The sequence below is a fragment of the Psammomys obesus genome, unplaced genomic scaffold (genome assembly GCF_907164565.1).
Source record: "Psammomys obesus unplaced genomic scaffold, mPsaObe1.curated_primary_1811, whole genome shotgun sequence".
Lineage (NCBI taxonomy): Eukaryota > Metazoa > Chordata > Mammalia > Rodentia > Muridae > Psammomys > Psammomys obesus.
Genome location: NW_026590941.1, coordinates 2225 through 20613, shown reverse-complemented (window position 1 = coordinate 20613; position 18389 = coordinate 2225). Strand labels below are relative to the sequence as shown.

General features: G+C 42.6%; 1 protein-coding gene across 1 annotated transcript; it reads left to right on the top strand.

The window, feature by feature from the left end:
- Nucleotides 1-417: 417 nt before the first annotated feature.
- Nucleotides 418-10343, top strand: LOC129678613 (WD repeat and HMG-box DNA-binding protein 1; the record flags this gene model as incomplete). The annotated part of the gene is given in 10 exon segments (XM_055609487.1): nt 418-532; nt 1090-1221; nt 3470-3687; nt 3776-3891; nt 4242-4295; nt 5908-5951; nt 6297-6467; nt 6628-6755; nt 7828-7966; nt 9491-10343. Coding segments are annotated over 10 exon segments (1318 nt in total), but the record flags the coding sequence as incomplete, so codon positions are not given.
- Between the last annotated feature and the right edge of the window lie 8046 nt (nt 10344-18389).

Here is an 18389-nt window from a genome sequence, read left to right as displayed (position 1 = left end):
AGAAATTACAACCATATTTCTTGCTTTTTTTTTTTTTTTTTTTTTTTTAAGACAGGGTTTCTCTGTGTAGCTCTGGCTGTCGTGGAACTTGCCCTGTAGACCAGGCTGGCCTTGAACTCCCAAAGATCCACCTGCCTCTGACTCATATTTGTGTTTTTATTGTATTGTCACACAGCAAAGGAAAAGCTCACATCTTGTGACAAAGGGACCTATATCATGTGAACAGCATTTGTGGGTGTGGCTGGTTTTTAATTTCTCTGGTGGGCATTTGATATTACTAGAATTGTTTATAAAAAGTTTTAAACCCAGAGACCTGTTAGGATGGTATTACTGTTCATAGTTTGTGAGAAGTTCATTTTAGCAGTCTTTGTGGTATTGTAGGAAGGTTTTAAGGTGTGCTTCTGTTTTTACTGACAGGTGCATCCCCTGTAAAGGTTCTCGGTTTCCTCCTACCCTTCCACGACCTGCTGTGGCTATATTATCCTTTAAGCTTCCTTACTGTCAGAATGCAACAGAGAAAGGCCAAATGGAGGTATGTGGGTGCCTTAATACTCTAAATTTGATAGTAAATACCCGTGACACAGACTATTCTAGATTGTCACAGTGCCGGTGTTGAATATTCCCACGCTGTGGTTAAAGAAATAATTCAGTAGACTCTGTTTCCAACGCCATCTGGTGTGGTTGCTGTCACAGCTTCCAGGCCTTACTGCAAAGGAAATGTCATGGCTGGGAAGGTTTTACCTTCTCAGTGGGGTCAAGCAAGCCCTCTACACTGACCTTAAACTCTCGTGTCATTAAAAGACGTTTGAAACTTTGCACTTACTTATGCTAGTTAAGAAGCAAATCTTCTCCAGAACTAGTTTACCAAGTTCTCTGAGGACTAATCACAGGAAGGAAGGGTGCTGTACACCTACACAGAGCCACTTTTCACAAAGGCCAGAACGTTAAGCCAAGTTGTAATAGCACACTGGAATTAGAATTTTTCATTAAGCCTATAAAGGAAGGAGGGGTACAAAAAATATTTTAAAGCTAACATTTGCCTCATATCAAGGGAATGTTCAGTCTTACGCACTTTGATCCATTTTCCAGGAACAATTTTGGCATTCGGTTCTGTTTCACAACTACATTGATTATTTGGCTAAAAATGGGTATGATTATGAGGAGAGTGCTAAAACTCAAGCGGTAAAAGAGCAGCAGGAACTCCTAATGAAAATGTTTGCGGTGAGTAAAATATATTGAAAAATTAAGTTTAAATATTGCCTTAGGTTGAAATTACTTTTTTTTTGAAACAGGGTGTCTCTGTGTAGCCCTGCTGTCATGGAACTTGCTCTATAGACCAGGCTATCTGTCTCTGCTTCCCGAGTGACTAAATCATGCACCACCATGCCCAGCCCTAGGTAGAATTTTTTTAAATATGTGTAAATAAAGACTAAATTCTACCTTCTAGGAGTCAGAGATTTTTTTTTTCTTTCTCTCTTAAAATACTTGCTATTTCCCTGTCGCTAAGACCGTAGGAGGGAGAGTAAGCTTTCCTGGTGCTGTGCTCACCCTCTGTGCTCTAGCAGGTGCTCCAGGTGACTAGCAAGTCTGAGAGCCGTTGTTGTGACCCCCGTCCAAGCCACAGTGACTTGTAGAGCTCTGGGGCTGGATAGTTTTGAGAGCGCCCTGGGGCTTTGGGTTTCCCGGGCTTTCGTCATCACCTGTGGCCGGGTTTGGTGCCTGGTGCTCTTCACTACACTTATCTTTGGAGCATAGTCTCTCGAGGTTTGTTGTCCCCATTGCAAGTTTTTGTTATTGAAAGGAATGTAGTCCATGTTTCTCTGGATGTGTACTGTTGACCTTTGAGGGGAGTGATGGTTTATTCATTCTAGCCACTGCAAGAACCACACTGCCCTCTGACTCACAGTTCCACCTTGATTAGAAGTGCTCCCTCTGAACTAATCATACCAGCAATCTTGAGGAGGCTTGGGTGACTGTGTAGAGCGCATATGCTTATAGGTCAGGTGTGTAAGTTACAAACTGCTCCTGCCCCGTGAGTCACAAGACCTCCAGTGTCCCTCAGAGTGGAAAGAACTTGTTTTGAGCTTGAGTTGTTGTCATGTGACAAGTAGTCAAAATTCAAACCAAAGATAAAAGTCAGGATTTTCTAAGACACATTAAATGAATGTTCCTCCCCACTTCGGTTTTAATGTTTGTTTTACTCTATGAGTATTTGCCGGTGTGTGTGTGTGTGTGTGTGTACCATGTATATGCCCAGTGGTCACGAAGGCCAGAAGAGGGTATTGAGCATTCTGGAAGTGGAATTCCAAACAGTTAGGAACCACTGTATGGGTGTTCGGAATAGAGCTGAGGCCCTCTCCAAGAGCAGCAAATGTTCTTTGAAAGGCCTGGAATTAGCACAGGATACTACAAGACCAAGTTCCCTGCACAAAGGAGATTTATTTGCCCCAGGGGGTCAAAGAGCAAGGAATAAAAGACAAAGACAGACAGAAGGAAAAAGGCACAAGGGAGAAGGTGTATCTGTCCTGGAGGGACAAAGGACCACTGCTGGGTAGAGAGGAGAGAGATGTGGCCCATATGCAAATGGCAGTTTTTAAAGAGAAAAGGGACATTTGTTAGGATATATGATTGTTTTTGACTGGGTGTGTTAATTAGGTGAGCCAAAGAGGGCTTCAGTTGTTGGAGTTGAATACTTTGATAGCTGGACCTTGGTAGTCAGCCTCAGGAGGAGGAAGTGGACACATAAGGGAGTAGACCTTGAGGCCTAGCTTTAGGGATGTAACCTATGGTTCGTCGAGGAGCAGGGATGGGGACACGTCTTCCTCCCAGAGCCGTGTTTGCTATGCTCTGGCCGACTAGAGCCTTTATTCTTAGCCACTGAGCCATTCTTCTTGCCCCTAAACACCCCTCGTTTTAAATTATAGGCATAAAAAATGCAAATGTTAACTTAGACGTTGGATAGCTATTTCAAGTAGTTGAAGATTATAGACAACATCATACATGAAATTTAAGAATGTCTACTTCCCTCATCCATGTTTGCTTAATAGCATTTCTTGGCCAGTTCTGAACAAAGTAGTAACTGGTTTTTGCTTTAATTTACTTTTCTAGATTCCCTGCCCTATTGTGATAGGTGGCAGCTGGAAAAAAAATTTAGGAGAACTACATTTGAATTTTGAACAGCTGTCTTATTTTTCATGCAGTTAAAATCTGAAATATGTTATCTCATTGAATCTAAGCTACTGTTTGTAAATGTGCCATCATTTTATTCATGTAAGCCACTAAGAAATACTGCTGATCAAGCTAACCCATCATTAATTATAAGATACTTTTAAAGTTTGTAGATGTAAAAATGTACATTTTAGAATCATTAAAATAGTGCACCAAGAAAGTGGTTTTTATTTTACTGGTATGTCAGTTTTGTTTTAAAGTTTGACTAAACATGATTTGATTTTGATTCTCCCCTGATTAGCTTTCTTGTAAACTGGAACGAGAATTCCGCTGTGTGGAACTTGCTGATCTAATGACTCAAAATGCTGTGCATTTAGCTATTAAATATGCTTCTCGCTCTCGGAAATTAATATTGGCTCAAAAACTTAGTGAACTTGCTGCAGAAAAGGCAGCTGAATTGGCAGAAACTGAGACAGAAGAAGAACAAGAAGAGGATTTCAGGAAAAAACTGAATGCTGGGTAAAAGAACAAATAATTTCCCTTTACCCTCTTGAACATGAAGCTGGTGTTTGCATTTGTTTTTATGGTATAATACTATTACCATCAGTTACAGTCATACCACTACCGAATGGAGTCAGCCACAAGTCAAAAATCAAGTTGAAGAAGACAACGAAGATCGAGAAGAGACTGTTTCAGAAGAAAAACCAGAGCGACATAACCATGGTGAGACACGTTTTTCAGAACAATAAAAGATAAGGAGGCTCAGCAGGTGATGGTACTTGCCATGCAGTGTTGACAACCTAGGCTCTGCTTCAGAGCACACCTAAAGGTAGCACACTTAAACTGACTCTGCAAAGTTGTCTTCTGACCTCTGTATGCACAAGTGCCATCCCCAACAGCAACAGTCAGTCAGTAAAAGCTTTCATTACTATTACCTTTTCCATTTTGGTTGGCTGAGAGAAATAGAATTCCCACATTTTTTTTCACGGTGTCTCTGCTAACTAGATGTTGTATATCAAGAATGACTTCATTTTCCTCACTTACATTGTTTTATTTATTTATTTTAACTATAGGGCAGAAGCCAATCCGAAGTGAAAATTCCTCTGATATGCCAGCTCTTAAACCAGGTGAGAAATGTACGTAAACTTGGAGCATAGAACAGAGGCTATATTCTGGTCAGTGGAGAATAGGTATACCTGAGGGCATTCTCATGGAATGCTGACAGCAGAGACTAGAAGATGAATCAGCCAGCAAGGGAGTGGTGGACGGGAGCAGGAGCAGAGGAAACAGTACATGTGAAGACTGCAGAAAAAGAACCTAGGGGACAAAAGAGTTCTGTAGGCCTTGGAGGGACAGGCAGGAGGCAAATCTTACGGACTTTCTAGACTGTGTTAAGAATTGAATCTTCATTGTAAGGTCCCTGGGAGGCTAGAGATTCTAAGCAGAAACACAGCCATTGTACATGATGCTAAAGGGGAATGGACGTAAAACTACTAAAGCAGTCCAAATAAGACTAAATAGTTTTGCTTGGGCTAGAGTAGTAATAGTAGAAAGAAAAGGTAGGGTTGTTGGGGTCTTTTGAAGGTGAAGATGGTTTAGATTGAAGAACAGTATAGCATCAGAACCACTAGAGAGAAGCAAACAGGTTCATAGGAATGCTGATGAATTACCATTAGCTAAGTAGGCCACATAGTTAGGCATTTGCTTCAGGACCTCATGAAATAAATCTCAAGCCATTGACATACATAGAGCACTCTATACCTACCATGGGCACTGGTGAGCGTGCAGAAGAGAGTTTGTAAAGCAAGAAGAAACGGGCCTCAGTTAAGAGGATTTTCAGCATTTAAGCCACAGGTACAGAGGAGAGGAAGCTCTGAAAGAGTGAAATCACAGGTCCAGGGAGAAAGGGTAAGTCTGAAATGTAGTCTCTAAAAAGTTAAGGGATGGGGAAAGACTGAAGATTCTACTATATGCAAAGCCATTGAGGGGTCCAATACAGGGGCAGAAAGTAGCCATCACATTCGGTTACATAGAAATGGGTGGGGACTTCAGCTATTGTGTAGGAGGGTTGGACATCATACCATAGTGTGGAGAAATGTGTGGGCAAGGAGGAAATAATAGTAATGTCAGTGGCTTTTGAAAACTCTGGTAGGGGTTGTGAGAAAAGATGGTGGTTACAAGTAGCAAGAGCTTAGTTTGTTTTTGTTTTTAGGCTGAGAGACAGGCGAATGAAAAGGGATAAATGTCAGAAGATTGGGAGAGAGGCTTTCAGTAGACTGTTTCCCTGACCAAGTGGGCACGGGTGTCCACATTCAAGGAGTTACTAACCTTAGCACCCCTTTGCATGGCCAGGAGGAGAAGGGGTTTAATCACTGGCATGTTTCACAGCAGCAAGTTGGGACAGTTCCCACCTAACGTTATTCTGTCTTGGAAGAAGAGAAGTGGTTATCTGTATTTGTTATTAGTTTTAAAGTTACATGGGGGCTGGGAATGGTAGGACACACCTTTAGTATTAGTCCTAGAGAGGCAGAGGTAGGAGAATTTCTGTAAGTTTGAGGCCAGCATGGTTTACATAGCAGATTCAGGGCAGTCATGTCCACATGACTCTGTCTCTTTGTTTTCACATGCTACAGATTAAAATATTCTATGTAGTATTGTAAAAGTCAGAAGCTGTCATTGGGGGAAAAAAAAAAAAAAGCACTATTTGAGAGGTTTTTTTTTGTTTTTTTTTTGTAATAGGTGCAGTCTTCTCTAGCAGCCAAGGACGGGTAAACCCCTTCAAGGTGAGCAGCGCCATGTTCTGTTGGCATGTTACCCACACAGAGATGCTTTCAGATGACCAGATGCCCTCAGTAGACTCTGAGGGATTAGAGCAGATCACTGTGAAGACAGAGGGGAGCTGCGCAGTTCACATCTGCCCTCAGCGTTTGTGCTCTTATCTGAGTACCAAAATGATCTGAGTTGATCATTTGACACGTTCTTCCTGTCTGTCTTTGGGATGTGGTATTTGAGAGAATATGCTACAATTCAGCCTCAGTTTGGGCTGTACTCCATGAATTCATTTCCAAAAGGGATACCACAATGGAGTTGTTTTCTTCTTCAAATATAATAGGCTCTTTTCTTTTTAGGTACTAGTCAATTCCAAAGAACCAGCCGTGTCAATGAATTCAACACGCTCAACTAATATCTTAGACAACATGAACAAATCATCCAGAAAGTCCACTTCTCTCAATCGAGCAGCAAATAATGAAAAATCTCCAGTTATAAAGCCTCTCATTCCCAAGCCAAGGGCTAAGCAGGTACTGCTTTGGTGAGCCTGTGCACTGTTCTGGGATAGTAAAGTGCCTGGTTTATCACTGGGTATGTAGCAGGAGTGCGTTCCGTCTTCTTTTAGCCCCGAATCCCCTTTTTAGATATTTATATGTTCGCCCCTAGACTCACATCTGTTTATTTTCATAGGCATCTGCAGCATCCTATTTCCAGAAAAGAACTTCACAGGCCGATAAGACTGAGGAAGTAAGAGAAAATCCCAAAGAGTCATCATCTGAAACTCCAGCTGTGTGTCCTCAAAACTCTGAAAACCAAAGGTCAGTATAGAGAGAAATTTTGTGTTTAGTATGCAATGTCTGACCAGGTGTGATAACATGCCTTGAATCCCAGGACTCAGGAAGCAGAGGCAGGTGGCTCTCTCTCTGAGTTCAAGGCCAGCCTGGTCCACAAAGAGTACCAGCACAGCCAGAGCTACATAGAGAGACCCTGTTCAAAAATAATTAAAAATAAAAATTTATTTGTAAATACCTTTGTCATTCATTCAGGCTAATATTTAAGGTCTATTCAGCTTCAGCTAGCATGTTGACTCAACGTGGGGATTAACATGGGGATTCTGACATCAGACTGCTTCGCTGTTTAATCTCAGATCCTACTCTTTTTCCCTATGTTACCTGAACTAAGTTGTTTCAGCTCTCTGAGCCTTGGTTGCCTGCTGTATTAGTTGAGATATCAAGTATTTCCAAATCATAGGGTTTTGCTACAAGGTAATACACAATATAGTATTTAGGATACATGACAGCAAGTGCTCAGAAACTTCAGTATCTCCATTAAGCCTTCTCATGACCTAAACACAATTTGTGCAGAAGGTATAATAGGATCCAGTCAAATTTACAAGTTGCTTTCTCCAGGCTTTTCCAAATAATGGTGCAGGAAAAACCCAAGTCAGCGGTAAGTGGGTTAAGGTGATGGGAAGGGGCTAAGAGAACCTGGCTCAGAGCCAGGTTTCAGATAGCTGCTTTACTACATGGCAAGAGCCTATGAATTCTGTCCACTGGAGGAATTCTGTCAGGCCAGTCGGGCTCAGTGTAGTTGGAGACCCAGAACCTGTAAACGCACAAGAGCTGAAAATACAGACTTCATGTGTCTGCACTGACAGCTGTAAGGCTAAGTGATTCTCCTGAACTGACCCTGCAAAGGATTCTCCAGCTCACTGAGCCTGCAGTCTCCAGGCTGTTGAAAGTGACACAGATATTATCAACTAGTAGAGTTGTGTCTCCCTTACTTTGTCTGCATATTGAAAGGCTGATGGTTAGCTACTAATTTTAAAAGTTATGTGATACTTTAAATAATATATTCATCATAAGTTTTTTCTTGTAATTATTACTTTAGGCCGAAGACTGGTTTCCAGATGTGGCTGGAAGAAAATAGAAGTCATATTTTGTCTGACAATCCTGATTTTTCAGATGAAGCAGACATAATAAAAGAGGGAATGATTCGGTTCAGAGTGTTGTCCGCTGAAGAGAGGAAGGTAAGGAGTACTATGCTGAGATGAGGTTGTGGATTTCCTCTGTTTAAAATGTTTCCTCGATTTAAAATAAAGAACCTTTTTCTGTGGAATATTGAATACATTAAAAAAAAAATCCTGGTAAAGATGAAATTAGATAAATTAGATGTATGGGTTTTAACAAGTGGACTCTGTGGTTACTGAGTGCCTGATTTGAGAAGCCAGCTGTGTAAATGTGTGTCTATCTACTTACATTAGAATAATTCCTTTGCTGTTTTGGTCCAGCTTTTCATTAAAAAAAAAAAAAAAAAAAAAAAAATTAGACTGGGTAGCTGGCTCGCCTCTGTCTGCTCAGGGAGGAAGGAATAGCCTTCTCTTCCAAGGGAAAGGGGTGTGCTGGTGTGCCAGCTACACCTCAGACTCCCTCTCCTCAGTGTGCAGGGTAGGCATCTCCCGGTGCAGACATTGGCTTTAATGAGTTGGGTTTTATGAGTAATAGGTATTGCATGATCTGGAAGCTAGAAAATCGGCTAACCACTTCCAGCCTCATTCAGAACCTTTTTAGCATTTTTGTGTTTCTATAAAAATGGACATGAATGAATTTGTTACAAAAGAGGAAGAAATTTAACAAAATTTGCAATTGGGTGCTTTTTGTTTTTTAAGTTGGGGGAGTTTTGTATTTCTGCATATAGGATGTAGGGCTTTGTGAATGCTAGGCAAGCCCTCTTCCACTGAGCTATATTCTCATCCCATGATTATGGCTTCAGGGATTGTTTAGTTTTGTGGTGGGGCCTTACTCTGTAGCCCTGACTGGCCTGGAACTTACTGTGCAAATAAGGCTGGCCTCACACTCTGGGCAATCCTTCGGCCTCTGCCCATCCTCTACCCCAACCCTCACCCCTGTGTACTGACCCCCAAGTACCTTGTTGAGCCTAGTTGCTGATTTTGCTTTGTTTTAATTTTTAAACATGTGCATGCATGTGTATTTGCCTACATGTGTATATGTGCATTGTGTATGCCCAAGAGTTTATGGTTATTGTTTTGAGACAGGATCTAATTAAGTAGCCCAGACTGCCCTTGAACTCTTGACAATCCTGTCTCAGCCTCCCAAGTGTCCAGGATTACAAGTGCTCTGCACTATTCCTATGTGGACGTTACCGTAGGGAGCTTGATTTCACCCTGTGATAAGCGAGGCTGAGTCTTTTCATGTACATGTTGGCCATGTGTGTGTATCTTAAGAATATTTGTTCTGAATCTGTTGTGAATTATTAACCTGATTGTTTGGGCATTTGCTATTGAGTTTTCAAAGTTGCTTAACTATTATGGATCTCTATCCCTAGTTCAGATGGTTAGTTTGCAAATATTTCCAAAGAATATGAAATCTAATCTGATACAATTAGAACCTTTAATGATAAACTTAAAAATTCAAGTGCTAGTTACTCTCCTCTATATAAGAAGATTACCCAAGAAAACAAGTAAACCGTTTTCATCCTGTATTTTCTTTGTGCATAAAATTCTCTTGACCTCTCACCCCACTGTTTTACAAAGGCATGGACTAACAAGGCCAAGGGAGAAACTGCTGGCAATGGAGCTGAAGCAAAGAAGCGAAAATATGTGGTCACTGAGGTTTGTGAGACAGAAAACCAGGAGGAAGCGGCCAAGGAGAATGTGGATCTGTGTAAGAAGCGAAAGTCGTTAGATCTTTCTACCAATGAGAAATTGTCAGCTTTTGCATTTAAACAGGAGTAAAGGAAGGAAGTGTCAAGAAATAGAGAAACTTGCTTGGCTTCTGGTGGATCCTGGACTTCTTTTAATCCTTAGGGAACGCATTATTATCGTCCTGTGTATTTAGAGATAGCTTTGTTTTCATAAGGCAGTGTGCAGCTCTGGGGGAGTGCATACCTCGTATGCACAAAGCCCTTGGTTCCATCCTTACTACTACAAAAGCAAAAAAAAAGTCATGTAGTGATTTCCTGTGTCAGGAACACCACATGCAAGAGCTATCTTGCTGATTACTCTGCCTTTCATGGACAGACGTGTCATGATTGCAGGGAAAACATCGTGTCCCTGTGGAGACCATTTTTATTGTTTCTTTTATTTAAAAATCATTAAAAGCCTCGGTCTTAAGACTGCTACATATTGCATTACCTTCTAGGGCTTTTCTGCCTTTGTTTGGGTTTTGTAGAAGTGCCACAGCCATGGCTTCCCGAGTGAGTTATCACAAACTACTTTCTTGTCAACTTGACCACAGGACCATAGTTTTTAATATGGGCCCCAAAGTGTAAATAATCCTGTGAATGAGATATGTTATTTTGTGTGTTTGGGAACTTTTTTAGGTATGGCTTTCTGTTATGTTTGTACAGCCTGGTTCTTTTGAATAAATAAAACTTTATCATTTGTATATCTGTCTCCATATACTTTTAACACTATCTTTATGCCCCACACTCTTCCACATCACTTTGCATGGTGGAAAAAGGCTGCGGGCCTTACTTTGAGCTTGTGGCTGTGTGAGCATCCATGATGCCCTTCTTATCGGCAGCAGCAGTGTTTTGGTGAGTGAGTCTTTGAAGGCTTGATAAGACAGTAGTTAGAAAAGGGAAGTGTCTAACTGCTATTTTACACAGGCACAGTTTAGTTGTTTTGTGCATTTTGCCCATTTGGGGTGGTGTGTGTGTGTGTGTGTGTGTGTGTGTGTCCCTGTCCGTCCGTCTCTGTGTGTGTCTATCAGGTCCATATGCCACAGCGTGTACAACGAAGCTCAGAGGACAATGTTGGGTATCAGTTCTTGCCTTTGTATGAAGTGGACTCTCTTTGTTGTCTGCAACTGGCTTGTCAGTTTCCGGGGATTCACCTAGCTTTGCCTCCCATCTCCGCAGGAGCCCTGGGATTTCAGGTGTGTGCTATGTTGCTATGTGCTCAGCATTATGTGTTCCAGAGACTCAAATTCGGGTCCTTAGGCTTGTATGGTAAGGGCTGTACCCACTGAGCCATCTTCTCGGCCCCACATTTCATTTATTCTACCCAGAAAACCAAAATATGGGTGCGAATAGTAAAGTGAGGCGACTCATAATCAGGAGTAGCTTATGGGTTGAAAGGAACCAAGTAAGTTGAGAAGTTAGATGTACAGGAACTGAAGGATAGTTCTTATCCTTATCCCACAGTGATTAAGGCTTGGAAAGATACACTTCTGCTTTTTAAATCAGAGTGGTATTGAGATATGTCACAGCACAGTGGTTAGAGTATAGACTCCAAAGCCAGACTGCCAGACTTGAAGACCCACTAACTACTTGTCAGCTAGATAACACTAGCATGGTCTAGCCTTCATCCCGTCACCTGTAACATGAGTAATTGTGCCATAGGGTTGTGATGAAAATGAGAGAAAAGAACTTTGTAGGTTTTATACGAATGTTAGCCCTTCTTACTATGCTATTGCTGATTCCATCTTGCTCCTTCATGAGGTCTGATTCTGAATACATATGAACTATTTTCAATGTCAAGATTTTTTTTTTTCTTTTTTTGAGACAAGGTTTCTCTGTGTAGCCCTGGCTGTCCTGGAACTTGCTTTGTAGATCAGGCTGGCCTCAAACTCACTGAGATCTGCCTGCCTCTGTTTCCCAAGTACTGGGACTAAAGGTGTAAGCACCGCCCACTTTACAATCTTTATAACTGAATTTTAATATCCAGACCACTCAATAAATGTGTTTCAACTATAGAGTACTGTTCAAAGAAACCACACTAACTTACAGTGGCCTCAGAGTTAGAACTGACCACGTGGGGAGAACGCATGAGGTAGGGAAGGAGACAAGAGCCTGGGGGATCTATGTGAGCTTGAGATTATGCAGAGCTACATAATGAGACCCTGTCTCAAAAAAAAAAAAAAAAAAAAAAAAAAAAAGCAAATCCAAAGTATGTTGCTTTCCAGGCCTCTGCCTCCCCCTCCCCCTCCCCCATAATGAACTTTGTGAAAAACTTGGTCTATAATATTAACAGTGACTGGGGAAATCTCTTAGGTATGTGTATGTGATCTTATAGTAAGAATGGCTCACACACAATATGTAGTATAAATTCATGTTCCATATAGAAAATAACTAAACAACCAGCCATTTTAAAACAACACCCGCCTAGAATTCAAAGTGTGTCTTTGTGTCACAGAAGACAGTAAGTGTGGATGATCCAATTTCTACAGATGATATTCTACAGTGAAAGATAATAGATAGACAGTAAAAGCAGTATGAAACAGCCAGGAAAACCAATACTTTAGAAAAATCTCTGCTAAGAATGACAAAAATAGAAAAGGACAAATACAATAAATGATCTATGACTGAAAAAATTATTACCTACAAATGGTACCAATAAAAATGGCTGGTAACGCTCAATTTGTAATCAACTACTCAAGGCCACAGGTATTGTGGGGTTGGTGTTCAACCCCAGTCTGTGTTGTGAAAGTGCTTCATCATGTATGTTTAAAGCCAATAATTAAGAGAAATAGAGTGAAGGAGAATATTCTAGAAAATGAGGTGGGACTGGTTAGGTCACTGAGGAAGAAGGAATTACAACTATGGACAGTGTCCTCTCATATCCACTATTTCCAGCAGACTCAGGGTTTCAGACCTGCACTGCAGCCCGTATACATATGAACCAATTCTTCCTCTGCGATAGATTCACCCCCTCTTAGATTTAAAGAATGTAATTTCCAACCTTCCAGTGTATGAAAGCAAGTGAGTTCAGAGATTATTAGTTTGTTAAACAAGCTTTCTTACCTTAGTGTAGTTAGATAGATCTATTATGTCATATATTGAAAGTGGCTGACAGGTGGAATCTTGTTTACAGTAGTTGGAAGATACTTTCTTGCCAATTGGAAAATGAGCAAAGGCCAGCTGTGGTGGCACACACCTTTAATCCCAGCACTTGGGAGGCAGAAGCAGGTAGATCCCTGTGAGTTCGAGGCCAGCCTGGTCTACAAAGTGAGTCCAGGACAGGCTACCCAGAGAAACCCTGTCTCAAGAAACCAAAGAAAAGAAAATGAGCAACACATATGTGTCTTGTCCCTGCAGGGCTCTGGGGTACTGCCCTAAGAGCAGGGGAGGGGATAAACCAGAGACAAAAGAACACAGAAGCTGGGATCTGGTGCACTGGGCTGTGATGGAGAAGCTGCAGGACTCTGGAAGCTCAATGTGTTTAGTATATACAGTTGGGCAGGGAGGCAGGGTTAGTGCATACAGTTGGGCAGGGAGGCCGAGTTGGCCAAACTAGGAACAGTCATAGGGGAACAGTCTTCGGGCCGTAAATTGAATGATGGGGGAGAAAGCTGCAGTGGACATTTTCTGCACCCACTAGCAACATTTGCATTCACAAGAAGGCTTTACCATCCCTCTAAGCCCCACCCAGGGAAGGCTTTGCTGCTCTCAAGGGACTGAGTCATTGGTCCTTGACTTGGCTGGATTATGTTAACAAGACATAACATCCACTCAGGACTTCACTCACTCTTTACAGATGTGCTCAGACGTTGACTGGGACATACAGATGGCAAATAAACACCTGAAAAGATATATAGTAATGTAGGATTTCTTTTTTTTCTTTTTTTCTTTTTTAATATGGATGTAAGTTCTGGAGAGGTGGCTCAGTGGTTGAAAGCACTTGGTGCTCTTGTGCAGGACCTGGGTTCAGTTCCCAGCACGTGCATCAGGCAGCTGGCAACTCCGGGGATCCCATGCTTCCAACTCTATCAGCCATGTACACAGTGCACAGACACATGTGGCCCCACATACACATCAAGTGAGTAAGACTTTTAATAAGAGAATGTACATGTCTATTCTTGAAGAATAGTATGGAGCAGATCAATGACAAAAAGGTTTGCCTACTACCAGGCATGGTGGTGCACCCCTTTAATTTCAGCACTTGGGAGAAAGAGGCAGATGGATCTCTGTGAGTTCAAGGCCAGCATAGTCTATGTAACAAGTTCTGGGACAGCCAAGGCTGTGTAGAGACCCTGTCTGGACTGCTGTTGTAACGGCAGCCGGCTTACCATTGATAGTTTCCCTAGAGGAGGACGTAAATATGGCCAGTAAGATAGGGACTCTGTGACACTTCCCTCCAAAACCAAATGTTACAGGAGCTGATAAAACATTGTGGCTGGGTGTATTAGACAATCAGCCCTGCATTGGAAAAGAAAACCCATACACATACCATCCAATTAGCAACTGAGCGAATGTGCACAGACAGCAAATGGGCAATGAGAAAATGTTCACAAATGCTTAACCATGTCAGGATGCCAATTAAAATTATAGTGAGGTATCACTATATGTCTGTCAAGAGTAGCCAAAATGAAAAATTACAGCAAATCCTAGGGAAGATGAAGAGAAACTGACTGCACTTATTGCTGTTGGGGATGTACAGCTGTAGTCACAGCACAGTCTGGAGTTTCTTTCTAAACTAGAATAGGGCCGTGCACAGATAAGCCCCCGAACACCTGCACTTGGGGGCAGAGGTTCTAGGTTGGTCAGCCTTATCTACACTGTAAATTTGAAACTGGGTTGAGCTAGATGAGACTCTGTCCCAAAAACAACTGGGGATTTTGGTAGATTGCATGCCCGGCATATACAAAGTGCTGGGTTTGATCCTCAGCACCACATAAAGCCAGGTGTTATAGGTACACACCTAAAATCCAACCACTTGGGAGGAGGAGACAAGATCAAAAAAACTCAAGGTCATCCTTGGCTACACAGCAATTCTGAGGGCATCGCGGGCTCCATGAGACCTTGTGTCAAAAAACAAGCAAACAAACAGAACGATTACAGAACCCCACTAAAATGGCCTTGCCATGTAACTTAGCATTTTTCTTCTGTACTTATCCCAGAGAAATGAATTTTAATTTGTGAATTGTAATTGTGATAGTCCCAAACTGAAAACTACCCCTGCTTTTTGACACAAGTAGTTATCTGAGTTGAAGGTACCTCAGTTGCAAAATGCCTCCACCAGATTGGCCTGTGCATGTCTGTGGAGCATTTTCTTAACTATTGATGTCATAGGGCCCAGTCAGCAGTGCCATCCGTAGGCAGATTCCATCCCTTGGCTGTTGTGTTAGTTACTTTTCTGTTACTGTGAAGAGACTTTATGACCAAAGCAACATAATAAAAGATTTTTTGGGGGCTCATACTTTCAGAGGGTTAAGAGTCCTTGACCATCGTGGCAGAAAGCATGGCAGCAGGCAGGCAGGCAAGCAGGCATGGCATAGTTGAGAACTCATATCTTGATCCACAAGCACAAGGGAGGCAGAGAGAGCTAACTGGAATCTTTTGAACGGTCGAAGTCCACCCCTAGTGGCATGTCTTCTCCAATAAGGCCACACCTCCTAATCCTTCCCAAACAGTTCCACCCACCGAGGACCAAGTATTGAAACATAAGCCTATGGGGGAGTGGAGATTCTCATTCTAACCACCACAGCTATATAAGAGAAGTAGCTGAGCAAGCCGAGAAGGGAACCAGTAAGCAACTTTTCTCCTTGGTCTCTGCTTCAGCTCCTGCCTCCAGGTTTCTGCCTTAAATTTCTTCCTTGATGGTAGCTTGTAACCTTAAGTGACTTAGACCCTTTCCTCCACCAAGCTGCTTCTAGCCAGTGTCTTACCACAGCAACGGAAAGCAAACTAGGGCACTATCTAAACATCCCTCGATGGAACAAATGATAGCATTTACCTGCAATAGTAAACTGTGCAACAACAAAACTCGGGAAACACTCTCTGGGCAGTGGCAGCACACGCCTTTAATCCAAACAATTGGGAGGCGGAGGCTGGCAGATCTGAGTTTGAGGCCAACCTGGTCTACACAGCAAGTTCCAGGGCTACACAAAGAAACCTATCTTAAAACAAAACAAAAAACCCAAACAAACAAAAACTCTCTCTACTTTGGGGGGGGGGGCTGTAGTTGTGTAAGATTAATGCTGAGGATGACTGGTAGGAGTAGCTGGGATGGCATGCATCTAGTGAGAAGAAGCCCTAATGTGCCACTCTTAACCCAGAGAGGAAAAGCTAGATTTCTTCTTTCAAGATTGTTTGTTTGTTTTAACATGTATTTTTAGATTTCCTTCTTTTATATGTGTGTTTGCCTGCATGGATGTATGTGCATGTCTGGTGCCTGCAGGGGTCAGAAGAGGACATTGAAATGGTTGTGAGCCGCCACGTAGTTCTGGGCACTGGCTCCTGCTCCTCTACAAGAGCAAGTGCTTTTAACCACCGAGCCATCTCTAGCGCCTACACTCACTCAGTCACTCCCGTGGTGTATGTGCATGTTTACATGTGGCATGGAACATGGGTTTAAGACAGCTTAATGGAAATTGGTTGTCTCCTTTTGACAATATGGATCTCTTCTGAAGATCACATTTGGGTCATCAAGCTTGGCAACAAGTGATTTTACCCACTGAGCCATTTTGCTGACTTAAAGGGAAGTGGTTGTGATTTCACATTCTTCACTGTATTAGATTTTTTTTTTTTTTTTTTTTTTTTAATCCTCAGAGGTACAGTGGTCATCCCAGTGAGAGAGTGGAAACTCAGCAAACAGTCTGAGAATGACTATGGAAAAATTTGCTAAGAGCTCAAATCCTTGAAAACATACTGAGTGTCCAAAGCCATGCTTCCAACACCAGGTTCTAGGCTTGGGGTGTCTACGTGGTTCAGGCCAGCAGAGACTTGCTTCATGTCCCAGCCTCCCACAAATGAGATCAGATCTCTCCAGGAGGGAAGCAGGCTTCCAGTGTTTCCAATTTGCATCTACCTATGGAGACCACTGGCCTGGCCGCTGGATGACCAGTTTCTAGCAGGAAAAAAAAAAAAAAAAAAAAAAAAACCCAGATAGTGTCTTATTGAAAACATTTATTTTTAGTGAGAGAGAACCTAGGGCTCCTGAGTATTGAAAAGATCAGTACCAGTTCATTTTTCCATCATGTTTGGTTCAGCCATCTGTGGAACTCATAACATTGACACTAATTTCCACAAGTGCTTAGACAACTGACTGGGACAAATAGACAGTGAAGCGGCAATGCTAAAAACAGAACCAACCAAAACAACAAGGAAACGCGGTTTGGTCTTCTGCCTTTCCAGATGCTAAGCAACCAACCAAAGGCACCAAGAGACGCTGGCATGACGATCTGTTTCATTAGCTTCACAAACATCCGTCATGGTTTTTCACATCTGCTCTTGAGAGGATCATAGCAAACAACAAAGAAACAAACAAAATCTAAGAATTGGGACTGGGCATAGTGGCATTGCCTTTAATCCAAGGCAGAAGCAGGCAGATCTCTGTGAGGCCAACCTGGTCTACACAGTGAGTTCCAGGACAGCTAGAGCTATGTAGAGAGACTTTGTCTCAAAAAACCAACAACCCAACCAACCAACCAACAAACAAATGGAATTGTTGGTTACTTCAGCATTTAAACATGACTCTGGTTGGACGCAGTAGCACACACCTTTGATCCCAGCACTGGGGCGGGGCAGAGGCAGGCCATTCTCTGTGGGTTCAAGGCCAGCCTAGTCTACAGAGCGGGTTCCAAGATAGGCAGTATTGTTACATAGGAAACCCTGTCTCTGGAGAACAAAAACCAAAACCAAACTTGGCTCTGAAAGCAAATGAAGCACCTGCTGAGCTGCTGCCTCTGCACATCTTTTTCCCTTTGGCCTCTCTAGAGGTCCTGTTAATCGACGGGAAATAAATAAAAATTTAGGAGTAAGCCCACAGAATTAATAATGAAGTGTAGAGGGAGAAAGAATAGGAAGCTATCCATGTCTAAATTCAATAAACCTAGAAGACCCTCTCCCCACACACCCCCACCAAAAGGGGGTGGTGCAGTGAATCAAGGCCCGGAGACCAACAGCCTGCATCAGTCACCAACACTGGGGAAAAATGTGGATTCCAGCGGAGCCAGTCCAGGGTTCATCATGAGGGCCTGCATTTCTAACTCCTTGCAGACGACAGCACCAAAATTGTTCTGACCAGCAGGCCATAAGCACGTGGAACCCGAGAAGTGCTTCAGGCTGTGAGATGAGGGCTGGAGCTGTGGAGACTCATTATGGCTGTAACTGGGGTCTGAAAACGCATTCCCCATGCAGTCACACGGGAGCAGAAGTGACAAAGGTACAGCCAGTCTGTTCTGTGGAATCAGGTTCAGAGTTACTCAACCTTTTTGTTTTTTTCTGAGACAGGGTTTCTCTGTGTAGCTCAGGCTGTCTTGGAACTCACTCTGTAGACCAGGCTGGCCTCAAACTCAAGAGATTCTCCTGCCTCTGCCTCCTGAGTGCTGGGATTAAAGGTGTGCACCACCACCACCCGGTTGAGCTACCCGACCTTAACTGAAGTCTTCTTTTGGCAGTGGACAGGAAGGCTTCTGTGCTAAAGAAGACAAGTGGGTCTTCTAGGGAGCATCAGAGTTGCACATTCTGACCCTCCTGCGGTTCCTGCC